We start from the raw sequence: 15,953 nt of genomic DNA, 5'->3' as shown, positions 1-15,953 counted from the left end.
CACACACAGTAACACACACAGTAACACACACACACAGTAACACACAGTAACACACACACAGTAACACACACACACACAGTAACAGACACACAGTAACACACACAGTAACAGACACAGTAACACACACACAGTAACACACACACAGTAACACACAGTAACACACACACACAGTAACACACACACAGTAACACACACACAGTAACACACACACACACAGTAACACATACAGTAACACACACACAGTAACACACAGTAACACACACACAGTAACACACACAGTAACACACACACAGTAACACATACAGTAACAGACACACAGTAACACACACAGTAAAACACACACACACACACAGTAACACACACACACACTTCTCTTCCTATGTTTGGCAGAAGGCAGGAAATAGATTTCTTCTTCTCCTGTGAACAGAAACATCACACTGAAGAAAACGCAGCAGCCAATCAGGAGCCAGAGTTCCTCTCAGCTGTGTGTTGATGTACGGAGGACGAACAGTGTCGACGTTAACGCTGATAATCACACAGACTCAACGTCCAATGAGAGGAAGTTATTGTTTCAGTGTAAAAACATAAAAACATAAAATAATAAAAACATAAAATAATAAGAATAAAAACCCAATAAAGAGAATAGAGAGAGAAGCGGACTCACCGTACAGAGCTTTGGCACCAGACTTGGCTTTATGTTTGGGAGGTTCAGGAGAGTCCAGACCACTGAAACACATTTAATTATAAATAAAAGTGTTATATCAGCTGTTTGATGGTTAATGATTTTTCTCTCAGAGACTTTATGTCAGAATAACTTTATAATATGTGTATTTTATTTATTTAGTTTTATCAGCATGATGACGAAGAAACGCTGTTTGTGATTTAACCTTTAACCTTGATCCCGTCTGTTTTGACTGTTCCTTCTTTCCCTCCTTCCTTCCTTCCTTTCATCTTTCCTTCCTTCCATCCTTCTATCATTCCTTCCTTCCTTCTTTCTTCCTCCCATCCTTCCTTCCTTACCCCTTCCATCCTTCCTTCCTCCCATCCTTCCTTCCTTACCCCTTCCATCCTTCCTTCCTCCCTTCCTTTCCTTCATCCTTCCCTCCCATCCTTCCTTCCATCATTCCTTCCTTCCTTCCATCTTTCCTTCCCTCCTTCCTTCCTTCCTCCCACCTTTCCTTCCTTCCATACTTCCTTCCACCCATCTTTCCTTTTCTTCCTTCCTTCCTTCCACCCTCCCTTCTTTCCTTTCCTCCCTTCCTTCCTTCCCTTACTTCCTCCCTCCTTTTCTTCCTTCCTTCCTTCCACCCTTCCTTCCTTCCTTCCTCCTTTTCTTCCTTCTTTCCATCCTTCCATCTCGAGGACAACAGGAGGGTTAAATAGTCGGACAGATCTCAGTTGTATTTTTTGCCTCCTCTGTTTAGAAAAACAAAGCCCACTGAGATATCTCCTCTTCTTCCTCCTCCTGTTATTTTAAATGTTCGCCCTCTTCCTGTTTCTCCTGGTCAGCTGACCTCAGACCAGCTGACCTCAGACCAGCTGACCTCAGACCAGCTGACCTCAGACCTCAGACCAGCTGACCTCAGACCTCAGACCAGCTGACCTCAGACCAGCTGACCTCAGACCAGCCGACCTCAGACCAGCTGACCTCAGACCAGCCGACCTCAGACCAGCTGACCTCAGACCAGCTGACCTCAGACCAGCTGACCTCAGACCTCAGACCAGCTGACCTCAGACCAGCTGACCTCAGACCAGCTGACCTCAGACCAGCTGACCTCAGACCAGCCGACCTCAGACCAGCTGACCTCAGACCAGCCGACCTGGATCAGCCGACCTGGATCAGCTGTAAGCGGAGAGCCCAGCTGGTGAATAATGGAGGCGAGCTGAGAGACGAGCACAGCAGACATGAAGCCGCTCATCACTATTTAAACACACTTCACACTTCCCAGCAGGTCATGTGACGCTGCAGCTGTCACTCTGATGATTGGCTCTGCTCCGACGGTCATTTATTAATCATATAAACATGTTGACAGCAAACAGGAAGTCCAATTAGATCCTTTAAATGTGTTAAAAGCTTCGACCAATCAGAGAGCAGCTCTTCATCATCATCATCATCAGACTAATTATCTCCTTAATTTATTAAGAATGAACTATATTAACTAATACTTTACTGTAGTACAGTTTGAGGTACTTATACTCTACTGTAGTACTGTTAGAGGTACTAGTACTTTACTGTAGTACAGTTAGAGGTACTAGTACTTTACTGTAGTACAGTTTGAGGTACTTGTACTTTACTGTAGTACAGTTTGAGGTACTTGTACTTTACTGTAGTACAGTTTGAGGTACTTATACTCTACTGTAGTACAGTTAGAGGTACTAGTACTTTACTGTAGTACAGTTTGAAGTACTTTTACTGTAATACTGCATACTACATCACTATAATACTTGTAGGTTTCTGTATTAAAGGTTTAATTAACTGATGTGTTTAATGACCTGAATCAGAGTATTTGGGTTTTGCTGTTCCAGGGTCAGCAGCTGGTTTGTGGATCAGGTCTCGGCTCACTGACCTGATGTTAAATTAGCTCCACTGATTAAATAAGCGGATCAATTAGAGGCAGAGAGGTCGAAGCTCAGGTTTCACTCAGCTCCACATTTACTGTTTCACTTTGTTAACAATGCAGCTCAACTGTTCTTAGAAAGAGAAAAAGACGCCATGTTCTTCTTTCTTTGAAGGTTTTACTAAAAAAATTAAAGTTGAATTTATCCTGAAAACACAGAAAAATCTGAATCTACAGCTTTTCACTTAAAGATTTTCTTGTAAACACATTAAATAGGTCATAAATGTATTTCTAAAAAATGTGTAAAAAGCATTTCAACCATTTAGATTTGAATTGTGGAGCTAGGCTAGCATAAACCCGCCCTGCTGCTGTAGAGGTATAAATACATTCAGCACACACTACTACTACTACAATGTAAAGTTAGCCAGTTAGCTGAGTTAGCCACCGAGCTAACCGCTGAGTTAGCCGCCGAGCTAACCGCCGAGTTAGCCGCCGAGCTAGCAGCTGAGTTAGCCACCGAGCTAGCAGCTGAGTTAGCCGCAGAAAGCTCTCAGACCTAGCGTCCATGTTTCTGGTAGAGGTGGTGACTTTGATTGACAGGTGACACTTGGTAGGGGGCGGGGCTTCAGCGGACTTGGCGGGAACGCCCACAGAGGTGGTGACTTTGATTGACAGGTGACACTTGGTAGGGGGCGGGGCTTCAGCAGACTCGGCGGCCACTCCCACAGCGTTTAGGAGCAGAGACAGAGGCTGACTTTTACACAACTTTGAAGCCTATTTCATATATTTGGCGATTTTTTTTTATCATTCAAATTTGGCAGGGTGGTTAACAACACACTTTACTGTGGTATGTCAAACTCAGAACACATATTTATTTAGAGTTTTACACAACTTTGAGGTTTAAAAAGGTTTTTACCAAAAAAAGCTCAAAATCCATTAAATGATGAGGTTAAGGTTTTATTAAGGTTAAGGGATTCTGGTTTACTGAAATATTAAAAAGGATATTTTAAGGGATTCTTGTTCAGTATTAAATAGTCTTTTATTATTATTATTATTATTATTAATGAACCAACGAGCAGAATATGAATGAAGTGAAAGTGCAGACTGAGAGTTTAATGTAACTTAAATATGAACATTAATTATGAAACACTGACTTCTGGTCGTCGTAGGAGCTGAAGATGCCCGAGGCGAGAGACGGAGCTTCATACCCGTTCATCCTGCTTCAGGGAGGACGGCAGCTGGAGAGGAAAGAGACAAACATCACGTTTATAATCCAGTTAGTTTAACATCTGAACTTCTAAATAATGTAAAATAAACCTTCAGAAATCAAAGCGTTTCCTTCACTGGAGACATTTATATATTACATTATTTACTAAAATGGATTAAATCATCATTAACCTTCGTGTCGTCCTCCCGGGTCAAATTGACCCCGTCTGTTTTGACTGTTCCTTCCTTCCTTCCTTCCTTCCTTTTGTCTGTCCTTCTTCCCTCCCTCCTTCTCTCTCTTTCCTCCCTCCTTTCCTTCCTCCCTCTTTTCCTTCCTTCCTTCCTTCCTTGACTCGAGGACAACAGGAGGGTTAAATATAATAAAGTTTTCTGTATGTAAGAAATATTTATTCAGCAGCTTCATTTATAACAGGGGGTTAAATATAAGGCCCGTGGGCCAGAATCGGCCTGCTGGATAAATGAATACAGTCCTCTGAAAAAATAAATATATTATTAATATATATAATAATAAATACTGTGGTTATTTATTAAAACATCAATCAGCAGCAGCGTAATGTAAATGTTATATAAAGGTTTTACTGGTCCGACACACATGAGATCAAACTGGACTGTTTGATTTAAAACGTATAAAACATGATTATTAACTCTTAACGTTCATAATTACATTAATTCATCTTTTCACCGTCAGTTATTAATTAATAAGGTTTCATTCTTCAAGACTTTAAATCATTTTATGATTCAGCAAAATATTTAATAGATGATGTTTGAATTTACCAGATTAAACTGTGTGTGTGTGTGTGTGTGTGTGTGTGTGTGTGTGTGTGTTATTAGCAGCAGAGGTGTGTGTGTGTGTGTGTGTGTGTGTGTGTGTGTGTGTGTGTGTGTGTTATTAGCAGCAGAGGTGTGTGTGTGTGTGTGTGTGTGTGTGTGTGTGTGTGTGTGTGTGTGTGTGTGTGTGTGTGTGTGTGTGTGTGTGTGTGTGTGTTATTAGCAGCAGAGGTGTGTGTGTGTGTGTGTTATTAGCAGCAGAGGTGTGTGTGTGTGTGTGTGTGTGTGTGTTATTAGCAGCAGAGGTGTGTGTGTGTGTGTGTGTGTGTGTGTGTGTGTGTGTGTGTGTGTGTGTGTGTGTGTGTGTTATTAGCAGCAGAGGTGTGTGTGTGTGTGTGTTATTAGCAGCAGAGGTGTGTGTGTGTGTGTGTGTGTGTGTTATTAGCAGCAGAGGTGTGTGTGTGTGTGTGTGTGTGTGTGTGTGTGTGTGTGTGTGTGTGTGTGTGTGTGTGTACAGTGCAGCCATGTGTGATTGCTTTTCCCACACTGTTCCCTTCATCTTTTATTCAGCCGGGAGTCACGCTGACTCCATTTTGGTGTCCGTATCCATGACGACAACGGCACCAACAGGCTGGTGTGTGTGTGTGTATATATATGTGTGTGTGTGTGTGTGTGTGTGTGTGTGTGTGTGTGTGTGTGTGTGTGTGTGTGTGTGTGTGTGTGAACCTGAGAGGCCGTGATGAGGGACAAACAGCCCATCTGCTGATGTTCCTCCTTTTAAACCATCAATGAAACGACATGAAGGACGGTTCAGTTTCTCTCAGTTACAGTTAATAATCTATTCATTAACATCCCATAATTAACCCCTTAATATCTATAAAAGCCTTTACATTTCCCTTCAGTTACACATCCATGAGATGATCAGGTGTGATTAAAGTTAACTGAAATATTAAACAGGATATTTTAAGTATTAAATCGATCGATAGAAAATTCAGCTGCAACTATTTTAAAAGTCAAATAATGTTCATCAGGTTTTTTTGTTTCCTCTCATTAAATATGATCACTGCTGAAATATTAAAATGTTTCTAAGTTTGATTTTATATTAAAACTTCATCTGCTGGAAATGTTTCAATATTCTCATCAAGCAGCTTTTTATATTTTTATTTTATTTCTTAAATTATCCTTTCTGTCGTCCTCCCGGGTCAAATTCACCCCGTCTGTTCCTTCCTTCTGTCCTTCCTCCCTCCCTCCTCCTTTCCTTCCCTCCCTCCTTTCCTTTCCTCCTTTCCTTCCTTCCTTCCTCCCTCCTTTCCTTCCCTCCCTCCTTTCCTTTCTTCCTTGACTCGAGTACAACAGGGGGGTTAAATTCAGCTCGTAGCTTCACACACACAGGGTAGAAAATGTTGGTTGCCGTGACGACACCAAACAGCTGACAGTGCTGTGTCTGTGTGTGTGTGTGTGTGTGTGTGTGTGTGTGTGTGTGTGTATGTGACTGTGAGGCGTTTCTGTGGCAACGCAGGAGCGTGAGAGTGTAAACACAGTCTTATTAAGATAAGAGGAGTCATGTGATCACCTGTGATGTCATCAACTGTACAGGTTTACTCAACAAACACACACACACACACACACACACACACACATTATACACACACACTGAGTAAACTTTGATTAAAACAAATATTCAGAATCATTTGATGCTCTTTGATCTTCTGACAATGATTTTATTATTTTATTATATTTTTTATAAATCACGTAAATGTTTAAAAAAAAAAGTTTGTTAATTTTAAAATCCACCAAAACAAACAGTTGAGTTAAATATAAATGAATTATTAATTATGATTTAATTAATGAACTAACCTGAATAATAATAATAATTATTCATGTTTTCTGTTATTTTTATATTTTATTTAACATTTTAATTAATTAAGTCTCCAGTTCTGTTTCATTATAAACTGAAAACTGATTCAGATTAATAAATAATTAAAATAAATGTAAGCTGACAATAAAAGACTTTAATTAAACTTTAACCTGACACACTGATTTATATCCCATTTCACAATAAAATACACCTACAGGATCCCTCTGATTTCACAATAAAATACACCAACAGGATCCCTCTGATTTCACAATAAAATACACCAACAGGATCCCTCTGATTTCACAATAAAATACACCAACAGGATCCCTCTGATTTCACAATAAAATACACCAACAGGATCCCTCTGATTTCACAATAAAATACACCTACAGGATCCCTCTGATTTCACAATAAAATACACCAACAGGATCCCTCTGATTTCACAATAAAATACACCAACAGGATCCCTCTGATTTCACAATAAAATACACCTACAGGATCCCTCTGATTTCACAATAAAATACACCTACAGGATCCCTCTGATTTCACAATAAAATACACCTACAGGATCCCTCTGATTTCACAATAAGATACACCAACAGGATCCCTCTGATTTCACAATAAAATACACCTACAGGATCCCTCTGATTTCACAATAAAATACACCTACAGGATCCCTCTGATTTCACAATAAAATACACCAACAGGATCCCTCTGATTTCACAATAAAATACACCAACAGGATCCCTCTGATTTCACAATAAGATACACCAACAGGATCCCTCTGATTTCACAATAAAATACACCTACAGGATCCCTCTGATTTCACAATAAAATACACCTACAGGATCCCTCTGATTTCACAATAAAATACACCTACAGGATCCCTCTGATTTCACAATAAAATACACCAACAGGATCCCTCTGATTTCACAATAAAATACACCTACAGGATCCCTCTGATTTCACAATAAAATACACCAACAGGATCCCTCTGATTTCACAATAAAATACACCAACAGGATCCCTCTGATTTCACAATAAAATACACCAACAGGATCCCTATGATTTCACAATAAAATACAACTACAGGATCCCTCTGATTTCACAATAAAATACAACTACAGGATCCCTCTGATTTCACAATAAAATACACCTACAGGATCCCTCTGATTTCACAATAAAATACACCAACAGGATCCCTATGATTTCACAATAAAATACAACTACAGGATCCCTCTGATTTCACAATAAAATACAACTACAGGATCCCTCTGATTTCACAATAAAATACACCGACGAGATGTGAGAGTCTGAGCTGCTGAACCGACGAAATAAATAAAAGAGGATTATTAAGAAGATTTACATCCATGTGTTCAACACACACACACACACAGTGACACACACACACACACACACACAGTGACACACACACACACACACAGTGACACACACACAGTGACACACACACACAGTGACACAAACACACACACAGTGACACACACACACAGTGACACAAACACACACACACAGTGACACACACACACACACACACACACACAGTGACACACACACACAGTGACACACACACAGTGACACACACACACACACACACACACACACAGTGACACACACACACACAGTGACACACACACACAGTGACACAAACACACAGACACACACACACACACATCTAATCCCTTCCTCCTCAGAGAAGATCAACACAAACACTGAAGCACAATTCAGACTAGAGCTGCACAACAGATATTACCTCATATATACACAATGGATATATTATTATATTATTATATTAATATATTATTATATTATTATATTATTATATTATTATATTATTATATTAATATGCTGATATATATGTGAGAGGAGGAATAAAGTAGTTTTACCAGATTTATGAATTGTTTGGTGTAATTCATCACTGAGCTTTTCTTTAATGAGAACATTTTCCACTGAGATTAAACAGCAGCAGTGTGGAAACCCGGATATTGATTTAATGATCATGTGACCTCTGCAGTGATAATGAGGCAGAGAGCAGAATGAGAGCAGACTGATTAACGCTCTGATTGGAGCTGCTGTCGTGATCGAGGCCACAGATCTCTGCAGAGAGTTCAACTCATTTATCTCCCACTAACCTACATACATGATGCATTCACTGACCTCCCATACACTAACCTACATACATGGTGCATTCACTGACCTCCCATACACTAACCTACATACATGATGCATTCACTGACCTCCCATCACTAACCTACATACATGATGCATTCACTGACCTCCCATACACTAACCTACATACATGATGCATTCACTGACCTCCCATACACTAACCTACATACATGATGCATTCACTGACCTCCCATACACTAACCTACATACATGATGCATTCACTGACCTCCCATACGCTAACCTACATACATGATGCATTCACTGACCTCCCATACACTAACCTACATACATGATGCATTCACTGACCTCCCATACACTAACCTACATACATGATGCATTCACTGACTTCTCTCATACACTGCTGCTGCTGCATTCACTGACTTCTCTCACACTGCTGCTGCATTCACTGACCTCTCTCACTGCTGCTGCATTCACTGACCTCTCACACACTGCTGCTGCATTCACTGACCTCTCACACACACTGCTGCTGCTGCTGCATTCACTGACCTCTCACACACACTGCTGCTGCTGCTGCATTCACTGACCTCTCACACACACTGCTGCTGCTGCATTCACTGACCTCTCACACTGCTGCTGCTGCTGCATTCACTGACCTCTCTCACACATTGCTGCTGCATTCACTGACCTCTCACACTGCTGCTGCATTCACTGACCTCTCACACTGCTGCTGCTGCATTCACTGACCTCTCTCACACACTGCTGCTGCATTCACTGACCTCTCACACTGCTGCTGCTGCTGCATTCACTGACCTCTCACACACACTGCTGCTGTTGCATTCACTGACCTCTCACACACACTGCTGCTGCTGCATTCACTGACCTCTCACACTGCTGCTGCTGCATTCACTGACCTCTCTCACTGCTGCTGCATTCACTGACCTCACATACTGCTGCTGATGCATTCACTGACCTCCCATACACTAACCTACATACATGGTGCATTCACTGACCTCCCATACACTAACCTACATACATGATGCATTCACTGACCTCCCATACACTAACCTACATACATGATGCATTCACTGACCTCCCATACACTAACCTACATACATGATGCATTCACTGACCTCCCATACACTAACCTACATACATGATGCATTCACTGACCTCCCATACACTAACCTACATACATGATGCATTCACTGACCTCCCATACACTAACCTACATACATGATGCATTCACTGACTTCTCTCACACACTGCTGCTGCATTCACTGACTTCTCTCACACACTGCTGCTGCTTTCACTGACCTCTCTCACTGCTGCTGCATTCACTGACCTCTCACACACTGCTGCTGCATTCACTGACCTCTCACACTGCTGCTGCATTCACTGACCTCTCTCACACTGCTGCTGCATTCACTGACCTCTCACACTGCTGCTGCATTCACTGACCTCTCACACACTGCTGCTGCATTCACTGACCTCTCACACTGCTGCTGCATTCACTGACCTCTCACACTGCTGCTGCATTCACTGACCTCTCACACACTGCTGCTGCTGCATTCACTGACCTCTCACACACTGCTGCTGCATTCACTGACCTCTCACACACTGCTGCTGCATTCACTGACCTCTCAAACTGCTGCTGCATTCACTGACCTCTCTCACTGCAGCTGCTGCATTCACTGACCTCTCTCACTGCTGCTGCTGCATTCACTAACCTCTCACACTGCTGCTGCTGCATTCACTGACCTCTCACACACACTGCTGCATTCACTGACCTCTCTCACTGCAGCTGCTGCATTCACTGACCTCTCACACTGCTGCTGCTGCATTCACTGACCTCTCACACACACTGCTGCATTCCCTGACCTCTCTCACTGCAGCTGCTGCATTCACTGACCTCTCTCACTGCTGCTGCATTCACTGACCTCTCACGCACACTACTGATGCATTCACTGACCTCTCACACTGCTGCTGCTGCTGCTGCATTCACTGACCTCTCACACACTGCTGCTGCATTCACTGACCTCTCTCACTGCTGCTGCATTCACTGACCTCTCTCACTGCTGCTGCATTCACTGACCTCTCACACTACTGCTGCATTCACTGACCTCTCACACACTGCTGATGCATTCACTGACCTCTCACACACACTGCTGCTGTATTCACTGATCTCTCACACTGCTGCTGCATTCACTGACCTCTCACACTGCTGATGCATTCACTGACCTCTCACACACACTGCTGCTGCATTCACTGACCTCTCACACTGCTGATGCATTCCCTGACCTCTCACACACTGCTGCTGCATTCACTGACCTCTCACACACTGCTGCTGCATTCACTGACCTCTCACACACTGCTGCTGCATTCACTGACCTCTCACATACACTACTGCTGCATTCACTGACCTCTCAAACTGCTGCTGCATTCACTGACCTCTCACACTGCTGCTGCATTCACTGACCTCTCTCGCTGCTGCTGCATTCACTGACCTCTCACACTGCTGCTGCATTCACTGACCTCTCACACACTGCTGCTGCTGCATTCACTGACCTCTCACACACTGCTGCTGCATTCACTGACCTCTCACACTGCTGCTGCATTCACTGACCTCTCACACTGCTGCTGCATTCACTGACCTCTCACACTGCTGCTGCATTCACTGACCTGTCTCACTGCTGCTGCATTCACTGACCTCTCACACACACTGCTGCTGCATTCACTGACCTCTCACACTGCTGCTGCATTCACTGACCTCACACACTGCTGCTGCATTCACTGACCTCACACACTGCTGCTGGTGCTGCTGCATTCACTGACCTCTCACACTGCTGCTGCATTCACTGACCTCACACACTGCTGCTGGTGCTGCTGCTTTCACTGACCTCTCACACTGCTGCTGCTGCATTCACTGACCTCTCACACACACTGCTGCTGCATTCACTGACCTCACACACTGCTGCTGCATTCACTGACCTCTCACACTGCTGCTGCTGCTGCATTCACTGACCTCTCACACACTGCAGCTGCTGCATTCACTGACCTCTCACGCTGCTGCTGCAGCATTCACTGACCTCTCTCACACACTGCTGATGCATTCACTGACCTCACACACTGCTGCTGCATTCACTGACCTCTCACACACACTGCTGCTGCATTCACTGACCTCTCACACTGCTGCTGCATTCACTGACCTCTCACACTGCTGATGCATTCACTGACCTCTCTCACTGCTGCTGCTGCATTCACTGACCTCTCACACACTGCTGCTGCATTCACTGACCTCTCTCACTGCTGCTGCTGCATTCACTGACCTCTCTCACACTGCTGCTGCATTCACTGACCTCTCACACACACTGCTGCTGCATTCACTGACCTCTCACACTGCTGCTGCATTCACTGACCTCTCACACACTGCTGCTGCATTCACTGACCTCTCACACACACTGCTGCTGCATTCACTGACCTCTCACACACTGGTGCTGCATTCACTGACCTCTCACACTGCTGCTGCTGCATTCACTGACCTCTCACACACACAATGCTGCTGCATTCACTGACCTCTCACACTGCGGCTGCTGCATTCACTGACCTCTCACACACACAATGCTGCTGCATTCACTGACCTCTCACACTGCTGCTGATGCATTCACTGACCTCTCACACACACTGCTGCTGCATTCACTGACCTCTTTTTAAGTTTTATGAGCTGAAGCAGCTTTTTATCACATGAGGAATATCATAAAAACACGTCTTATCCAACACGCTGCACACTGTCCATGTTTTTATGTCAACAGGTTCAACGACTGCAGAGCTGCATTCTCCACTTTTACCGTAATATCTGGAGAAGCCCGGCCCGTTAAAATAGAAACTGTTTCATTTCTGGGTCAGTGTGTCATGTTGTTAATGAGCAGCTGGATTCAGCACGTTTAACCCAACAGCTCCATAAACTTTATCTTATCAGCTGTTAATTAATAATAATATATATTTATATTAATGTTTCCTCTTATAAACAGAAAGCAAAACTGATACATGATGTGAAAAACAGATCAAATCAACATGACTCAGCAGCAGTTAGGTGTATTTAGTTATTAATGTCTCTGAGCTTCAATCCAAAATATCACCAAATAATAAATCACACTTTTTATTTTACATCATTAATAAAGATTCAGACTCTCAGTTCACAGTAAAACACAGAAATGCTGTTATTATGGTGCTGAAGGGACAATTTATACACACTGCACCTTTAATGTCCAAAGCTGTGCAATATTAGCATTTCATATATAATACGAATTTCAATTCAACTGTGCAATATATATTTTTTATCTTCATTTTAATCTGTGTAATAACAATATAATCTCTGGTTTATTGGCATTCAATACTAATATTACTGTTGTGCTGTAAATAATGTCACAATTATTATTATTATTTTTATTTAATGATATATTTCTACTGTTATTGTTTTTCATACTTTATATATTGTTATTTATTATTCTTATTGATGTTCTTCTATATTTTATTGTCCACTTTGCTGCTGTAATAATGCAAATGTACCCGTTGTGGGTTTAATAAAGGAATATATTATATTATATTATATTATGTTATATTATATTATATTATATTATATTATATTATGTTATATTATATTATATTATATTATATTATATTATGTTATATTATATTATATTATATTATATTATATTATGTTATATTATATTATATTATATTATATTATGTTATATTATATTATATTATATTATAAGTCACATGACGCTGGTTAAATGTGATAAATAAATGTTAATATGTGTAATGTTGCTTTATGTTTAACATCTAATCAGAGTAATAATGAAGTCATTCAGATCTCAGCTCATTTAAATCATTTCACAGATTTAATATTTACTCAATATTTTTTAAAGTATTAAAAATGTTTCACCAGAAATATTTAAATCATAATTTGTAGTTTTTAAGACTCAATAACTTTTTCTGTTTTACTCTTTCACAACCTTTACATTCTGATTATAGGAAACTTTAAAGGTTAAATACGCTCAGAATAAACTTTCTCTTCACACAGAAACATTAAACTGTCGTTACTTTACGAGACTTCCTGATTAAATGAGTGAATATTATGATTTATGAGGTAATATGATGGATAGTTAGCGGCCTACCTGGAGGTGAAGTCCTCAGGTGAGTTTCACTGCAGCAGAGAGACGAGCGTCATGCTGCAGATTACTGAGCTGCTCTAAGCCGCTAATTAATGACTCAGGAGGAGCAGGTGGGGGGGAGGGGCCTAAAGGGAGGGGAGGGGTCTAAAGGGAGGAGCAGGGGGAGGGGCCTAAAGGGAGGGGGAGGGGGAGGGGGAGGGGCCTAAAGGGAGGGGAGGGGCTTAAAGGGAGGAGCATGGGAGGGGCCTAAAGGGAGGGTTAGGTGGGGGAGGGGCCCTAATAGAGGGGGAGGGGCCTAAGATAGGGGGCTAAAGGGAGGAGCAGGTGGGGGAGGGGCCTAAAGGGAGGGGGAGGGGCCTAAAGGGAGGAGCAGGTGGAGGAGGGGCCTAATAGAGGGGGCCTAATAGAGGGGGCTAAAGCGAGAGGGAGGGGCTAAGAGAGGGGGCATGGGGAGGGGGAGGGATTTATATACCAGCTGACAGGTGTAAATGTGTGTGTATATATATATATATGTGTGTATGTGTGTAATAATAATTTTAGTCTTTATTGGACAGTCGACAGAAACAGGCCGTTGCCATGGTGACGATGGCATTTGTATGGAGGTGTGCCAGGGGAATTTCAAAATAAAGGCGTGTCTTAAAGATGATGAAGAAAAAAAAGTTTAAAGTAGATCAATAATAATATTTAATAGTTACAGGATGTTGTTGCAACTTTGATTTTATTTCATATTTAAAACTCTGCTTCGTTTTTAATATGTATTTAAGGGAGGAAGAAGGAAGGAGGGAAGGAAGGAGGGAGGAAGGAAGGAAGGAAAGGAGGGAGGGAGGGAGGAAAGAAAGAGAAAAGGAGGGAGGGAGAAAGGAAAAGAGGAAGGGGGAAGGAAAGGAAGGAAGGACGGAGGAAAGAAGGAAGGAAGGAAAGGAGGGACGGAGGGAGGGAGGGAGGAAAGAAGGGAGGTAGGGGGGAAAGAAAGAGAAAAGGAGGGAGGGAGGAAGAGAGGAAGGAAAGGGAGGAAGGAGGGACAGAAGGAAGGAAGGAAAGGAGGGACGGAGGGAGGGAGGGAGGAAAGAAGGGAGGGAGGGAGGAAAGAAAGAGAAAAGGAGGGAGGGAGAAAGGAAAAGAGGAAGGGGGAAGGAAAGGAAGGAAGGACGGAGGAAAGAAGGAAGGAAGGAAAGGAAGGAAAGGAGGGAGGGAGGGAGGAAAGAAAGAGAAAAGGAGGGAGGGAGGAAGAGAGGAAGGAAAGGGAGGAAGGAGGGACAGAAGGAAGGAAGAAAGGGGGATGGAGGAAGGAAAGGAGGAAGGGAGGAAAGAGAGAGGAAGAAAAGAAAGAGAAGGAGGGAGGGAGGAAGGAAGGAAGGAAGGACAGAAGGAAGGAAGGAAGGAAGGAAGGAAGGTAGGAAGGAAGGAACAGTCAAAACAGACGGGGTATTTTGACATGAAGGTTAAAAACAATAAAGAAAAAAAGAAAAGAAGAAAACAAACAGGTCCTTATCAAAAGTACCTGCGCTGCTCCTTTAATGACTTTATTTGTCTTCATGAACTCGTCATCGATGAGTCATCTTTGTTTTTAATCTTTAACAGCGTCACTAAAACTAATCAATACATTTATTTTGTATATTGATCTGAATCAGCTGTGACTTCCTGTTTCTCAGTCAGCTGGTTAATCATCGATAAAACACACACCACGTCATTAATGAACTTTGCACTCGGCCCGCTCCGCTCGCCGTCGCCATGGCAACAAAGATCAGCTGACAACGGCAGCAAAACAACAGGACTACTGAGAGAAACAGAAAACAGCTGATCAATAAGTGTGTTTATTGTCCTCATGTGTCACTTTAAATCAGAGCTGATCAATTAATCAGCTCCATCGATTATTGATTGATTATTTTGTTGATATAATAAAATTAAAAAGAAGAAAAAGTGACGTATTTAAACTGAAATTGTTCGATTATTAAAATATTTACAGATTAATTTTCTATTGATCAGCTGATCAATAATCTCTGCAGCTCTGGTTCTTAGTTCCTGTTAATAAAATGATTGATTACGTTGTTATTGATATTAAATATGAACTTAAAAAGAATCCAGTATTGATCTGATCGACTGAATCAAGTGAAACACGATCACAGCTGATAATCAATATCATCGATTTATTGAGTCGATCAATAAACTGAAGCTAATCGATTGATCATAAATTCAAAAGATAAAAGATAAAATAAAAC

At 42.0% G+C, this 15,953-nt stretch overlaps 1 protein-coding gene across 3 annotated transcripts in view; it reads right to left on the bottom strand.

Moving 5' to 3' along the window:
- The window catches only part of eps8a (EGFR pathway substrate 8a, signaling adaptor), a 44,744-nt gene that overhangs the window by 24,305 nt on the left and 4,486 nt on the right, over positions 1–15,953 (bottom strand). For all 3 annotated transcript variants that reach the window (XM_062443459.1, XM_062443460.1, XM_062443461.1), the window contains exons 2-3: positions 3,713–3,796; positions 665–726 (exon numbers count right to left, since the gene is read on the bottom strand). In XM_062443459.1, coding sequence (XP_062299443.1) covers positions 665–726; positions 3,713–3,774 — 124 coding nt within the window. In that variant the 5' untranslated portion in view covers positions 3,775–3,796. The remainder of the gene's footprint in view (positions 1–664; positions 727–3,712; positions 3,797–15,953) is intronic.

Source organism: Scomber scombrus, chromosome 22 (assembly GCF_963691925.1).
Source record: "Scomber scombrus chromosome 22, fScoSco1.1, whole genome shotgun sequence".
NCBI classification, from domain to species: Eukaryota; Metazoa; Chordata; class Actinopteri; order Scombriformes; family Scombridae; genus Scomber; species Scomber scombrus.
The sequence above is the reverse complement of the archived record's forward strand: the minus strand, read 5'-3'. Positions and strand labels throughout refer to the sequence as shown.